The sequence below is a fragment of the Malurus melanocephalus genome, unplaced genomic scaffold (assembly GCF_030028575.1).
Source record: "Malurus melanocephalus ecotype Western Australia unplaced genomic scaffold, MMel_1.1 scaffold_246, whole genome shotgun sequence".
NCBI classification, from domain to species: domain Eukaryota; kingdom Metazoa; phylum Chordata; class Aves; order Passeriformes; family Maluridae; genus Malurus; species Malurus melanocephalus.
Genome location: NW_026623478.1, coordinates 1,148,591 through 1,164,650, shown reverse-complemented (window position 1 = coordinate 1,164,650; position 16,060 = coordinate 1,148,591). Strand labels below are relative to the sequence as shown.

At 37.8% G+C, this 16,060-nt stretch overlaps 1 protein-coding gene across 1 annotated transcript; it reads right to left on the bottom strand.

Annotated features, from left to right (window-relative positions):
* Window positions 1–259: 259 nt before the first annotated feature.
* LOC130578935 (glycerol kinase-like) lies at window positions 260–15,828 on the bottom strand. Its single transcript, XM_057375347.1, has 10 exons — window positions 15,681–15,828; window positions 8,275–8,348; window positions 7,519–7,625; window positions 6,886–6,963; window positions 5,840–5,919; window positions 4,735–4,872; window positions 4,219–4,328; window positions 3,441–3,507; window positions 953–988; window positions 260–358 (listed from the first exon to the last, which is right to left on the bottom strand). The coding sequence occupies exons 1-10, from the start codon at window positions 15,756–15,758 to the stop codon at window positions 287–289; spliced, it is 840 nt and encodes a 279-aa protein (XP_057231330.1). The 5' UTR covers window positions 15,759–15,828; the 3' UTR covers window positions 260–286.
* Window positions 15,829–16,060: the final 232 nt, after the last annotated feature.

The window sequence follows — 16,060 nt, the reverse complement described above, 5'->3', positions numbered from 1 at the left end:
TAATCTGTGTTTTGCAGAATGCTAAAATGAAAATCTCCCTACAACATACTGATTTTCCTGGCAGTGACTGGGTTCCAAAATATACCTCACAAGCCATGTAAGTTTAATATCTTYATTACTTTGAGAAATATGAGTCAAGACACAGTTTACTTTGTGGGTCAACACAGTCAAAAGGTAGATCTGTAACTGCACATTAACTACAAAAACATTTGGCAGTAGCTTGAAAGAGAACATGATACTGAATTCAAAACAGAGCAGTGGTTTATCTTATAACTTTCTTAATAACTTACGTGTTTTTTGCTTGTCCATCTCGAAAACACATTTGCCCAACAAGAGCAGCAGACTGGTCACCCAAGCACTGAAAATGAGAGATATTTTACTTTAGCAAATGTCCTCACATGAATTACATATTTGACTCTTATCTATTATTAGCACTCAAGTAATTGAAAGTGAGGAAAAACTTACAGAAAAAGGTTAATGCTTTTTAATTCTCTCCCTTTTTAAGAACTGCAAATGAAATGTGTTATGCTACTTGTGGTGAACAATTTAAAGAAATAAAAATTAATATTAACTATCTTTATACATATTATTGGAAAAAGTTGAGAACCTGCCCAGAATTTCTGGATTGTGTATATACTTCTTTTATATATAAGAAGTAGAGCTTGCTTCCATTTTTAATGTTGCTCATTTACTTAAAGATCCCAAATTTCCAACAGCACTACACATATGCATTAAAGCTCTCTTTTGTATTTCCATAGCCAGACCTTAATAACAACAGATCAAGCCAATTAGTAATTCATCTTCAAAAGTCTACTTCCTGTTTAAGCTGGAGTAAAAAACCAAAAACTTAATTCATTGCAGGATTCATTCATTGTTAAAGCTTTTTTTCTGTGAAGCTATGTTCATTCAGTTCCAGGTTGTCATTCCAGATCTAAGTTGAAGTAGGACTTACCCCAGAAATTGGTACACCTGTCAAAGCTCCAGATTTCTGTTTTGCAAAAAGAGAAAGAAAAAACACTGAGTTAGATTTCCAGGACTACAATTGAAGGCAATGAAAAATAAGCAAAACTTCTAATGCTCAGAGGAAAACATAGAAGGGTCATGTAAGCAACATGATTCAGTTCAGGTGTACACTAAGAAATGAAAAGCAGGAAATTTTACAAATATACTTTATGTGACTTCAAAAGTTCCTAGCATAAATTTTCTTGAAATAATACTATAGAGAAGACCAGGTTCCATGTAATCTGTGCAGTAAGTGCCAAGTGTAAAATGCAAAAGTGCAAAATGGTAAAGTGACTAGAAAAAAAAAAACATGACTGTGGTGACATCCTAAGCAAAGACAGATGCCTTATTTTAAGATACAGCATTTTAAGTCTCACACAGACTTTATTCCTAACATTACCAGAGTTTTTCAGTTATGTTTCAGAATCCTAAAATTATTTAAATTGAAAAAGACCTCTGAGATCAAGTCCAACTATTACTAACACTGCCAAGTTCACTGCTAACCCATGTCTCTAAGTGACACATCTTTGCATCTTTTAAGTACCTCCAGGGATGGTGACTCCACCACTTCTCTGGGCAGCCTATTCCAATGCTTGACCACCTGTGAAAGCTCTTGTTTTATCATTTGTTATGTGGGAGAAGAGATGGACGCCTACCTGGCTATAACCTCCTTTCAGGAAGTTGTAGAGTGGTAAGGWCCCCCCTGAGCCTCCTTTTCTCCAGGCTRAACACCCCCAGCTCCCTCAGCTGCTCCTCCTCATCASAYTTGTGCTCCAGACTCTTCACCAGCTCTATTGCTCCAGCYCCTCAATGCCTTTCTTGTAGTGAGAGGCCCAAAACTGAACCCAGGATTGAGGTGTGCTCTCACCAGTGCYGAGTACAGAGGGACAATCACTGCCCTGACCCTGCTGCCACACCATTGCTGATCCAGGCCAGGTGCCTTTGGCCTTCTTGGCCCCCWGGGCACACCTGGCTCGTGTTCAGCTGCTGTTCACAGCACCTCCAGGTCTTTTTCTTCCAGGCACTTTTTTTTAGCCCCTTTCCCCAGCCTGGAGCATTGCCTAGGGTGCTTGTGACACAATGCAGGACCCTGCAATTGGCCTCATTTAAACTCACACAGCTGGTCTCAGCCTATTGGTCTAGCCTGTCCAGATCCCTCTGCAGACCCTGCCTACCCTCAGCAGACCAAAACTTTGCCCAACTCAGTGTCATGTTCAAACTTAGTGAGGATATCCTGAAATTCTTTATTTTTTTAACTATTTCCTGACAATTTCTGCCTCTTTCTTGAAGTCGCCTCTTTGTGCAATTGTGAAAATGCATTTTCAGTAAAGCCATGCAAGTGCATTTCCAATCTGATTTTTTTTCTTTAATTCTCATTTTAATTAACTGGATTTAAGGTAACTGTGTTTATAAATGCACTAAAAAACTCTGCATGAATCTGATATTCAGCTGCCATAGAATTAATACTTTTAGACAGAATGGACTGCTTTTCTCATTTATAAGATGATATAACTAACATTTATTAGCCACTAGCTAATTTTTTTAGCTCACTCTAAAAAGAAATATTCAACAGTGTGGAAATTAAGACAAACACATACACTGAGATCCCATTTTAGAAATAATTTTGGCATGAACTCTAATTGCATTATCTCAGATTTGGAAATACACAGCAAATTTATTGGTCTAGAAAGTGCACTTTTACTAATCCTTAAACCAATGAAAATGCACAGCATCTGAGCAGAATGGGTAAGATATAGATGGTCAGCCTAATGGAAGCCTCTACTCACCAGGCTAGGACAGATTTTCTACAGCCAGCAAAAGGAAGAAAAAGAAAAAAAAATGGAAAGAAAGGGGAAGAGAAACAGAAGTTCACATTTAAAGTGATGAGCAATTCTGTTCTGGTGGTCAGGCAGTATTTTTTTCCATTTACCTTGCTCATTCAGGTTAAAACAACTCACTCTCATCTGAGCTTCACATAAATAAAAGTCCACAATGACTTCTAGTGGCATTTCTATTTACACATTAACAAAAATATTTACATTTCAGAGAAGTTAGAGTTATATTAAAAAAAAAAAATCTTGTAACTTATGTTCATTATAAAATGCATGTTTTCTTATTTAAAAATAGCTCAAACTACCAGGAAAAAGAATGCAAAATCACAACATCCAGTTTATCCAACTTGAAGTTCATTACTTAGATGCCACTGTACAAGAAGAGTTGGTGCTGCAACAAAGTAATCAAATACTCAACTTCATATAATACTATATAACGATAACAGCATATTAATCATAAATCAAATAAACTTGTCTAGAATAAGCCTTCAGTCCTAATCTATGGAATCTGTTAAATCCATATGAATGCAGGTGTATTTTTACAAATATTTTACAACTTACAAATTTACAAATATTTTAACTTCACACAAATACTGGAAAACATACCATCAGACCATAAATCTCAGAGGAGCTCCGTACGCTTGGAAGTATTTCCATAGGAATATCAAAGAACCTGAACACAACAAAAATAAGGTATTTTATATGGTCAATGCTAAATTAGAAAGCATTTTGTAATTCTTTTATTAAATAAGTTTAAGCTGTAAAGAAAGAAACTATAAAAGGAACTTTTATTTCTAGGTTTTAATCTATAGCTATGTGGTTTTCTACTTGTTACAGTACATGACACTGAATTTTGGAGTAAAACAGAATATATTTCAAATTTTGAGGACATATCCAACTCTTTCATATGGAAATTCATTCCTCTTCCAACAATATCTTAATAAGACACTTGTTCATAAATTCAATTTTTAAATAAAGATACTATCACTCTAGCTGCCTTACAAATTTGATTAAGTAATAAGGAAATTATAAAAATGATAATATTCTGAGTTGGAAGGGACCCACAAGGACCACTGAGTCCAGCTCTTATGTGAATGGCCCATACAGGGATTAAACCCACAACCTGGGCAGTATTAGCATCATGCACTAACCAACTGAGCTAAATTGTTTCTGTGACCCATGCCTCTACCTACAGAAAGATTCTGCTACTTTTAGTTCATCCAGACCATTGTAAACTGGACATTTGGAGAACAATGAATCTCAGTTACTAATGTCAACAGTAAATAGAACACTAACTGCCAATCTTAGTTTAAGTAAGAGATTCTTACCATTAAACAAGTTAGAAACTATTTACTTAACATCATTACTGAAAAACTGAGCTTACTTGCAGAGCTCAGGATCCCATTCCAAGGAATGAATGTTGAACAACATTGTTCTACTGGCATTGGTGACATCTGTACAGTGAATACCTCCATTCTTTCCACCTGTCAAACTCTGAGCAAAATAATAACAGCATTCATCAAGGAGAGACATAGGTTTACTTCAAAAAATTCCAAAAACAAATTTCAAAATCACAAAGTTTGGGACTGGGAACTCTGGTATTTCTGCAACAGCTAAAGAGGCAGATCGAATCTTCTTTCTAAAGTCCAAGATTTTTCTGAAAGCGTGAGCAAAATTTTACAGCAACCTATAATGGTAAACTACATATAAGTGCCTAGAAAAAAATATCGTGGTACAGGGACAGTAAAAGTTCATCTTCCAAGGAACTTTAATGGAATGTTTTTAGTGGCTTGTGTTGAAATTATTGTGTCACCAGTGGGCATGGTATATCATATGCATGGGGATTTGCATGATACGGAAATTCATTTTAAAAAGTGACAATAAATTCTCAAATACATACCCAAATAAGCCAAGAATCAATAGTCCCAAACATAGCTCTTTTTTCCTCAACTGCTTTCCTAATCTCTTCCACATTATCCAAAAGCCACCGAAGTTTTACTGCACTAAAATAAGTGCTAAGTGGAAGACCAGTCTTAAACTGTAAAATGAGAAAGAAACCATTTAACATCATGCAAATATCTTTTCCATAAATACTGCTGTTATATAAAGGAAATGGTGATAGGGAAAAAAAAAACAAAGATACAAAACTCAAAGATATTACACAAACTTGTTTTTAAATAAGTACTAAGCATACAACACACAAGTCTGAACATCAAAACCAAATGATGAGTTCAATAATGGACAAAGATCAAAGCTGATCCAAATGCAGTTCAAAGATCATTTACGTGAAAAAGTTGTTTGCAGAAGACCTGTCTTATCTAGGATATCTCCATATGACTAGACAATAAGTAACAAAAAAAATGAGCAGCACGACACAGGAAAGATGAAATTTGTGTTCTATTAGAACTTAAAAATCAAGTAAGTTATATATTTTTGACATTCATTTCTTGCCTATAGGAAAACATATAATATAAAAAATACATAATATTTATACAATTAGTAAAGGACATTATTAATTTTTTTTTTCAAATATTTAGTTTCCAAATCATTATATATATGCTCACAAAAAAGGAATTAATTTGTTCATTATGAATGATCTTCCTAGTTCTCAGATTGGATGCAATTAATTTCAATACTATGGCATGAGAATGGATAATACATTTCCCACCAATAAATTATTTCCCACATAGTTTTTTTCTACTTGATCTTAATTTTTGTGTGTAATGTTTACTTGATGTTGGCCGGATAGCACAGGATTAAGTTTCACAATTACTCATTTAACTTCTCTAGTAAGAAATTAAAGCAATGTTAACCATTTATTTTAAGGAAATTAAAAATTTTCTAGTCTCAGATTGGTGTCTTATGCACATTTTTATTATTATTTGACAAGCTAAGAAGGGACGAGAAGCTACAACTGACTTTGTTTTGGGGATTTTTAAACACATATATCCAAAACATTTTTTATTGCAGCAGCTACCATTTAAATGTTCTGTAATATCTCTTACCTTAGAAAAAGTTTTGTTTTTTCCTGGAATTCTTTTAAGAAGACGTTCAACTGTTGACTGGGTTCTCAGGTCAAGCCACACTAAAAACATGAATAAAATTAATTGATCAAGTGATTTAATATATAAAAAGTGACATGTTGAGGCTGCTTCTATGAAACCATAGCTCTTGCCAGTGAATTCCTGTCTATTTTTCTTTTCACATAGTTGAAAGAATATTGTACTGTGATTTTAGTTTAAATGCACTGTTGTAAAAATTAAAAATGGCTAGATAAACTCAGTTGATTTAGAGAACAAACAATTTGAGAAATCAAACAGAATTTTCCAAATAATAGGATATATACTTTATCAGAATATAATTGACTTATGCTACTTTGCAGCAGATGACTGTGACTAAACTAAGAAGTTAGAACAAAGAGCAGGTTGATTATTTACTATATCTATGTAAACTTTCAACTAAAAGACTATGCTGCAGGTATCAAGGTATAGCTGGGCTTAAGATAAAACTGTTAAATACATGTATTATACGACTATAGAAGGGGCCTGTTTTTTCAGTCATACTATGCCAAACTATACCTGGCACTTGATATGACCTAAAAAAAACAATTCTAGACAATTACCATTTTTCAGATGACAAAGTCTGAAACTTTCAGGTAAGTTAAAAATAAAAAACTGAGTATATAAGTATTCATTAAGTCATCAATAAGTATTCATTAAATCTACCTAACATGATTTTCTTTTACAGCTAAATCAACAGCATCCTGATAATTTCAAAGGAAGTGATTGGGTGCAAGTCAGAACATCTTGTGCCAGGAACTCCTCAGGGTTATTTTTTGAAAACCAATAAAGTGATTTATTAAATAATATTTTTTATAGAATAGCTTTTTTAAGCTACACTGGTATATGAATAGACATCTTACAACTTAGATATCAAAAAAATCCAAGAAATTACTAGGCTAGGCCACAATCAGATCTGCTTAGAAAACTACAAAAGCATTTTTTCCACAACATGTTCATGATACTACATATTTAGAAAACGTAATAGTTACCAATAGCATTATAAAGAGGTTCTCCAGTTGTCTTGTCCCAAACCACTGTTGTTTCTCTCTGATTGGTGACTCCAATGGCTTCAGGACAAAATAGAAAGTATCCTTTTCAGAAGGTTTGTTTTCCCCTTTTGTGGGGGTGAGGGAGGGAATGGAGAGGAGGAGAGGAGGGAGGAACAGGTAAGGAGAAGAGGAAAGTAAATGGGAAATAAAAAGCTTCCAACTTTTTCAAGGTATAATCTAGAAATATTACTTTTAATAACTCATCTTTTGCTGATCAACCTATATGCTCTAAAACTCTCTCTTTATCAGCCACAAACTGAGATAGCAACAACGCTGTCAAGGATACTAACTTTCCTGAATTAAAGTCCTAAATTAAATTTCAGAATTTATTCATCACTTGTTTCTGTGATGTTACAAGATTAGGTTGAGTCTACTGCATAGATTCTGCATTGCTAATATACACAAGGGACTTATTTTCTCATTATTCCTCCCCCAAAAACTGCTTTCAAATGGAATTTAACTTGTATTTGATGCTGGCACATTCTGCCACCTTTTTATTTATTAATTTAAAAACGAGACTATTTGAATTGCTCAACCACAAGCATGTTAAAGCCCTCAGTTACCCCTAAGTACCTCTTATGTTGGCGATGTTTATGTTCAGTTGTTTCATTTTCTCACAGGTCCTTTCCACACATTCATAGACAGAGTTTAATATTTCTTTTGGATCTTGTTCCACCCATCTTTAACAAACAGTAAACACCATTATAAAAAATCACATTAAAAAAAAGAACTCTAGTCTGAAAAACAAGCTGAGCATTTTAACACAATTATAGCTACAAAACATGTTTGACATGTCTACAAAAAGTATAAAGAATTTCAAACCTTTTTTAAACTGTAAGCTGTACTTTCACAAAAAAGAATCTGAAGAAAACACATAATTTTGGTTTTTTTTATTCTATACAGAGGGCATTGGCAGCAAATGGTAGGTCAGTGAGGAACAAACAAACAAACAAAACCTCAGAGAAGAAACTAAGATATTTCTATGGACTAAGCTGAAGACAATGATTGAACTGTAAAAATTACCAGCTTTATCACCTTAAATAAGATGCTAAGTCTCATTTAAACTTAAGTTTTAAACTTCAAAGTATAGATGTTAAATATGTAAATGAGTGATCAGAGAAAAACGCTAAATACTTTTAGTTTCTGTAACTCAGGGCACATTTTGGACACACAGTGGGAGCTATTTTATGCCATTTTTTCTACCCAGTCTTCTAGAGCAGACACTGTGCTACTAAGAAATATTAATCAACTTCAGTTTTGAAGACACATAGATAAAAATACATAAGCTCTACCAAAATGTACACAAATGAAAAAATTAAAAAAACATACCCTTCTCTAGGGAATTTTTGTTGTATTTCAACTTGATGGTGACTCAAGAGCTCTGCTGTTTTTGCATTAAAAACCTGTAAATAAATTACAGTGAAATTTTCTATGAACACGTAAGTTTAAACAACAATAATAAATGTTTACTCTTTTCTACAAATACAGTGCTGTGACAATCGATAGCAATTTTTTATCATCAACCCCAATATCTATATAACCAGGGTTCAGATATATGCATTTTTAAAATTAAGATAGGCAAAGAATATTTTTGTAAACTTTGCTGTCAATCTGTCAGTTTTAACTGTTTTTTTAATACTTGATGGGTTAGGAAATAATCAGATTTTTTCTCTTAGTGGTCATAGAAGTTAAATTCCTCATGCATTTTAGAGTGTCTCTCAGTAAAATACCCACTGTTGTTGATAATAACATTTCTTTAGCTCCTGCTGTGCTGCTCTATGCTGGAGTATCTGTGTGTTTTCTTGGGTTAGCTCACTTTTATGCAGAGTAAAAATCTGTGACAAATTATAGGAGACAAAACTGAAGAACAAGAAAATACCTAGGCAAAACTCATTTTGTTTCAAAAGACCCTAAAGTACAGAGCTCATGAGCAATCTGACAAGAAAAGAATGTCACCGCAGCAACACTACAGATTAAAAGAGAGAAGAACATGCAGAAAATAACTTAAATTTGGATATACTACAATAAAAACCAGTGAAGTAGAGAATCACGAGGACTGTATTAACTGGTATTCTTCAGGAATCACAAGTTAGAGGTTCTGCCTTGCAGTAGAAGCTCATGGAGAATGCACAACAACCCTCATTAACCACCAGTGGCCTGTTCCCAAAAGGACTCTCTGCTGAGGCCAAGCTAAGGGACACCCGGTGAAACATTCAACTCAAGTGTTCAATGAGCAAGCCAGAGTGCCTGGCTGGGCACTGATGGCATTCTTGTGGGAACAGCTCCTTCTCCCCAGCACCACACTGAATCTTTTGTGTGAAGAATGTTCTGGGACCTAGAAAGGAAAATTGAACAGTAGGTTCAGGTGAACTGCAGAACGTGTCAATAGGACACCATCCTACCTTTTTATGGTAAGCAGAGGTGAGACAGATTTAGAAACCACTCTCACACTAAAGAAACAAAATTCAGTTATACTCAACCACCCTCTATTATATGACTGAATCTTATCTATAATTCCTTGTTAATGATCTCTTCTCATAAACTTTTGGTATCATTTTGACTGTATACTTGACTCTGAAACTATTAGAACAATTCTGACAAAAAGGAGATGAAGTTCTGATACTCTAGATTCTTTAGAACCTTACAGTGTATCCTTAAAGTGAAACTTAGTTTAGTAACATTCTACTTATATATTAGAAACACGGAATAATTCAGGCTGAAAGGGACCTTGAGAGATCTCTAGTACAACCTCCKGCTCAAAGCAGGATCAGCAGYGAGATTAGGTCAGGTTGCTCAAGAACTTTTCTGGACAAATATTGAAAACCTCCAAGAATGAAAACAGCACAACTCTGGAAAACACTGAAAGCTTCAACTCCCCAGAAAAGAAGTCTTAAAAAAGTACTTGATCGTTCTTTTCTGTATCAATTGGAAAGATTACATAGAAAGAACACTGCTGAATCCTTTTTACTTTATTTACTTATTGGTGTTTCCTCTACCAGCTCAGGCTTGACATGGATCTATCCCAATAAAAGGGATAGTAGTACTCTGTCAGTACTACAGATTTGGAAGGAACTTGCATAATGGGATATGGGTCTTAAAAGGCTACACAACGTACTGGGACAGATAGTTTTGCATGTATGCAGCAAGGTTTTTTTACTTGAAATTGCCTTTCTGTCAAAAGGATTCACATTTAATAGGTTTTTAGAACAAAGACAGAAAGATAGAGTACTTTTTACTTAACCTGGATCTAACCTGTATCTATGTATCTGACATACTAACTGTGTTAAATATCAATTGGTAAGCATTCACCATTAATGACTGAGTATTTCTTGAAAGAGAAGGTAATGCAAAGGATTCCTACTGGTAGCAGGAAGTACAGATTCAATTAGACAAAGTCATCAATGTGAGCATGGAGTATGTGACTTGCAGACACAGCAATAAATTGAGACAGCAATACATTTTCAACAGAAACAGTAACACTATAAATGCACAGATTTTTTTCATCCCCATAGAGGATAACTAGGCAAACACACTTTGCTAATCCATCACAAACAAACCTGCAAGCTTCTGACATTCTCAACAAAAGCAGCAGACACTCCCTGTTATTCAGGACAAGGGATTAAAAAGTTTCACTGGAAGCAATTCCTGTTTAAGGCCAGGTTGGATGGGGCCCTGTGCACCCCAGTCTGTCCCTGCCCATGGTGGAACAAGGTAATCTTTAAGGTCCCTTCTGACCCAAATCATTCTAYRAYTCTATGATTCTACACWGATAAACAGAATTCTGATATATGAAAAGATGCCAAATATGAAAGAGTCACTAAATTTTAACCTACAAAATGATAAATAAAGTAGGCTATAAATAGAACAAATGGGACCTCACAGCCTTCATTTCCCATTCCCTCCAAAAAACCACTACTGTTGTAAAAAAAAAAATTCCCTACACAGTCCCTGTTTTTCTCTGACAGTGGTGAGATAGAAAAATAAGTGAGAGTAAATACAAATAATTCAGGTAAGGTCAATACACCCATGTTGAAACAGATTTGAGGTGTATTTCTGTAATTCGTTGGGACTAGAGGTTTTTGATCCTTTCATATTCTTTAAGAACTGATTCCAGGTTATGCTACTGATCTCAGTTGTTGTGTGTGTGGGGGGAAAGACAAAGTCAGCTTTGCCCTAATTTTACCAGCAATACTCATGAAGAATTGTCTAGGCTATTTGGACACGTAYAGCTGTCTTGAACTGAGATGAAAGTGAAAGCCACCAGATAGTGAATTCTCTAGTGAGAGATTAAAGAAAAGGAATAAATAACATCCTCCCTCTACTCCCAACAAAGTAGAGCTTGAGCCTTGAGTGTCAGTTGGAAGGAAGCAAGACCTACATATTGGTGCTATATGTGAACACGTAAAGAACCACAAGGGCTGATAACTGAGCTTTTCATAGGGTCTTTAACATAATACAAATCATGTGAAGGAGTGCAGTCACATATTATTACATGTTATTGTGCATTGTGTTTATGGTTTTTTTTATCTTAGTGAAAAAGGATTCATATCAATCAGTTGAAACAATTTTCAAGGAATGAACAGAAATATGAGGTTCATGGAAGTGATGCAAAAAGCTGCACAGCTGAAAAGTCAATAATGAATACAGATTTTAGAAGTAATTTTTCAAGCTTTGTCTTATTCTGTGCTGTATCTTCATGAATTTCTGTAAAGGTGGAACAGCCATGGCTTTGCAGGCAAACAAGCTCAGAGCTGGAATTCTGAAATAGCACTGAACCAACCCTGGTGTTGGGGTAAAGGATAACAGACGAATAATAATACCCTCTTTAACATTTAACTAGGAGTAGAGGACAGAATTTATGAGTAAGTACATTTTAATAAGTCTCCTAGAAATTATCTTTCTTGTAAGGCTCATGATGAACAGACCTCCCTCCACCATCAAGGAAATGCTTAAAATTATGGGATTTAAAAGCAAAACTACACTGTATTTTAAGAGATAAGTGCTAGAGGAAAACCTATTTGCAACATTTTTAACCCTTCTTGCTAGCTTACAATCAAGTTTTTCCTCTTTCCCAAAAGGTCACGTTACTTCAGTAGAGGGGTAAAACGTATTCTCCTCTGAAGAGAAAGCTCAATGGGTATGAATGTGTATTTCAATTATTGCTGTTCTTGGATAAAATGACAGAAATACTATCCAGCAAATATCTTTCAAGAGATCAAACAGTGGTTCAGCTGACCCATTAGCTCCTGATCCTAAGACTTTTCATAAAAGAAGATATAGTGTATTTTTTTATGTTTCTTGAATAATATTAAATGGAACATGGGAGATTAAAGCATTCAATGAAAAAATTCAGTGAAACATTTTGGTCAGAATTCAGTCATTGGGTACACTTGTTTAGCCTACCCAATTTGTTTACCTGATTGACATCTTTAAGAAAATGAGCTTTAAATGATTGCACTGTACTTGAAGCACTGTGCTCTCCCTGGTAACCCTGAACTTGTTATCCAAGTTCAGCCCAACTTAACAGAAAAGTTGCAATCCCAAAAATAACTACAGTTCCTTTTGCAAAAGTAGCTAATAAAAGTTAAGATCCAAAACAGGGTTCATAGAGGGTAAAGCCACAGCATAAACTACTACTACATGTGTGMTGAGTGAGAGGCAAAGCTAAATAAAGAGTGACAGTAACAAAAATGCACCTGAGTTCTGGTGCTTTTTTAGCCTCCTCATTCACACAAGCAGGAGACTCAAAAGGTCTGTGCACAGGATAATTTACTCTGAATCTCAGGAGTTCACCTAGCCTACTTTGCTGGTCAGGTAAGCCTAAATTTAAGACCAGGTTGTTCAGGGCCTTTTCTAGTCAGGCACTAAGTATCTGCAAGGATTTAAAAATTCCATACACTTTGTCAGGCCATGATTTGAAGCCCCTCATAGTGAAACATCTTTACATCTATTTGAAATTTCACTTTCTGCAACTTGTGTTCACTGCCTTTTTCTGTGCACATCTGAGAAAAAGCTGGTTCCCTGTTCTCCACAAACTGTGGTTAGACAGCTGAGGACACCACTTAGCCTCTTGGTGAGGAAACAACCCCATATCTCCTAATCCCTCGTTCCATGGCCTTGTGCTGCAGCACAGGGATGATTCAGTGACTCCTTGGCTGGGTGAAATCCAGCTCTTCAAACTCTCTCATTCTCTGCGGGGTCCGGCATGAGACACAGGGTTCCAGATGTTGCCTCCTAAGTGATGCACAGATGGCAACCATTACTTCCTGCACTTTTCTTAATGTGCATCACCACAAGGATGCATTGTTCACTGACATCCAGCTCGTTTTCCAGCAGGAGTCTGTGTCTTTTTTCACTAAGCAGCTTCTTGGCATTGTGTCCCAAGTGTTAAACTTCATTTAATTTTACAAATATTCAGGCAGGCCCATTCTCTGACTGGAATTCTGGTCAGCTGGTCACCCTCTTCTGAGAGAACATTCCAACCCATCCCCATGGCTGTTGATGAAAATATCATGGGGTATCAGCCCTTGGTACTTACTGCTATGGAACACCACTGGTAAATCTGCTACCTGTAATTGTAAATTTACGCTCTGAACTTCTGAAACTGCCCTTTGGCCCGATTGGACCAGTTTTTCACCCAGAACTCTTTACCTGGTCGAAATAATTTCTTCCACTAAAAAATTAGGTAACAGTTGCACTGAACAAGTGAACAAAAAGTGCAAAGCAAACAGCAATTTGATTATGACACGTGACTTGACAAAGGCAAAAATTGTTGGAAGCAATATATGAAAAAAATTGCAGTGAGATCAGTGAGAAATGTAACCAGAACACCAAACAGTAAAAGACCAAGAGGTAGCAAGAGAGCCAAGGAAAAAAATTGTGCACAAACACCAATATATTACATCCTGGCTTTAAATATTTCAAGGCAAAACGTCTCTGCTAACTGCAGCAATCACCTTCCAGCAAAGAATTCTCCAGACACATGTGTTGCTATCTGAATGACTGATGTAAGTTTTAACAGATCTCTGCACATTTTGCCCTCTTCTTCCCCTTTGCCCCGTATTCTGATTTCACTCAGTGATCATGTTTCTTACTTGCTCAAACCCATGCAACAGTACTATCATAATGATATGATCACATTGCCAAGTTTAAGACAATGCTGTATTTTGACATGAATTGAGAGAAATTGAGAYGGATACAAGAAGAAYTGAAGAGTGACAGACACAATACACTTCTTGAAAAAATTAGAAAACATCTGAATCCTCATATAGATYGGCAAAATCTCCCTGACTACGTAAAAGCCATTGATGAATGTGTGTAGCGTAAGAAATTCCTTCTAAGAGAAAYTTGCAAAAATACTTGTAAAAAGAGCTTAAGTTTTACTCCTACTATTGTTAACCCTTTAGGATAAAAAAAAAGTTAATTTATATATAAAATTTATATATAAAAGCAGATAGAACTTATTTTTGTGTGGTACAGGGAACTTCTTCAAGTTCGTTCCCAAAAAGGATTCCTGACTGACATCCAAGACAGCCCACTGGTGTCATCTGTCAGTTTGGAGTTTCTCTCCACCCCCAGATCTGTGTTTTCTCATTTGACAATCGCATGAAGGTCGTGATATTGAGTAATAATGGTAGCAAAGGTCAAGAAGATATTCTACTCTCCCGTTTCATGAAGGAACACTTCACATGGGAGAAGCATTAAAAAAAACCAAAAAACCAAAAACCCACAAAAACAAACAAACAAAAAAAAACCAAAAGAAAACCCAAGGGGGAACCAAAACATTAATCTTCCCAGTTAATACTTTGCACATTTGACAACATTTTATATCTAGCTGTTGTCACTATTTCACTTCCATGAAGGAAATTGTCACTGGGATTTAATTGAGTCARACTACCATGACTTAACTGACTAGGGGACAGTACATTCATAGAGATTTGCAAGCAAGAAGTATCTATAGWAAGTGTCATACACAACAACACTAGTTACAGTCTATTGCATAATATAGAARTAACCAGATTCTTTAACTAAAGGGTCACAGATATGATTATTATATTAATCCTCCCATCCTAAAACTTATCTTCGTCTAGTGTTTAAACAAATCAGTGTTTCACAAGGTGCGCAGATTCAGCCACCTTAACACCTACAATGCACAGGATGCACTGACATTAGGACTGGAACTGCAGCAGTCGCTCCAGCAGGCCCTGGGTAGGTTTTAGCAGGGAACGCAGCGGAGTCATCGCATTGTTTGAACACCAGCTAATCACAGCCACCGAACTCGCACACATCTATTCCCCCAGYGCCTGAGAACCTTGCCCATTTGATTCCATCCGGGGCGAGATACCCGACAGATTGAAACCCCAACAGATTGCAAACGCAGCCTGCTCGGAGCAGCGGGATCTCGCAGTCCCCGGAGCAGCAGCAGCAAGAGACGCCGGTGCCGGGCTSGCCCCGGGAGCGCTCCCCGCGGGACGGGCGCTGCTCCCCGCGCCGCGCGGGAACGCCACCGAGCGACAGCGGCGTGTCCGCCASCCCCGGGCCGCCGGGAGACAGGAGGCGGCAGCCGGCACAGCGCAGCCCGGCCCTGCGGGCCCCATCCCCTGCCCTTCCCCAAGGGCACGGCAGAGGCCCCCGCCGGGATGGAGCGGAGTGAAGCCGCAGAAGCCGCGGCTCCCCTCAGGCCGCGGGGGCGCCGACCGCCACCGGTGCCGCCCCGATCGCCGCGCTGTGCTCACCAGGAAGCGGGAGGAGCTGGTGCCCTGATCGATGGCTCCCACCAGCGGCCCCAGCGCCGTGCGCTCGGACGCGGCCATGGGGCCCCCTCAGCGCTCCCGGTAACGGCCGCGCCGGCGCCGCGCGAGCAGCTCGCGGCCGGTGGCGCGTGGCTGCCGGGGTGAAGCCGGCGGGGGGGGCGGGGCGGGGGGCGCTGCCTCTCGCATTGTCAGCTCTCAGCCAATCAGCGCCCGGGGCGCGGCGGGGGCGGGGCCGGGGATGGCGGGAGGGGGCCCGAGGGGGGTGTGTCACGTGACGCAGCGCGCGCGGCACACGCCCCTCCGCTCCCCGCCCCTGAGGCGGTGGCGCGCGCAGGAGGGGCGGGCGGGAAAGCTGAGGCGGG

Coding starts and splice junctions, on each gene's coding strand:
- LOC130578935 (XM_057375347.1), bottom strand. CDS start 15,758: ATGGCCGCGTCCGAGCGCACGGCGCTGGGGCCGCTGGTGGGAGCCATC. Junction 4,329..4,734: donor TTGATTCTTGGCTTATTTGG/GTATGTATTTGA, acceptor TATTTTGCTCAG/AGTTTGACAGGTGGAAAGAA. Junction 359..952: donor CAGGTGTACCAATTTCTGGG/GTAAGTCCTACT, acceptor TCTCATTTTCAG/TGCTTGGGTGACCAGTCTGC.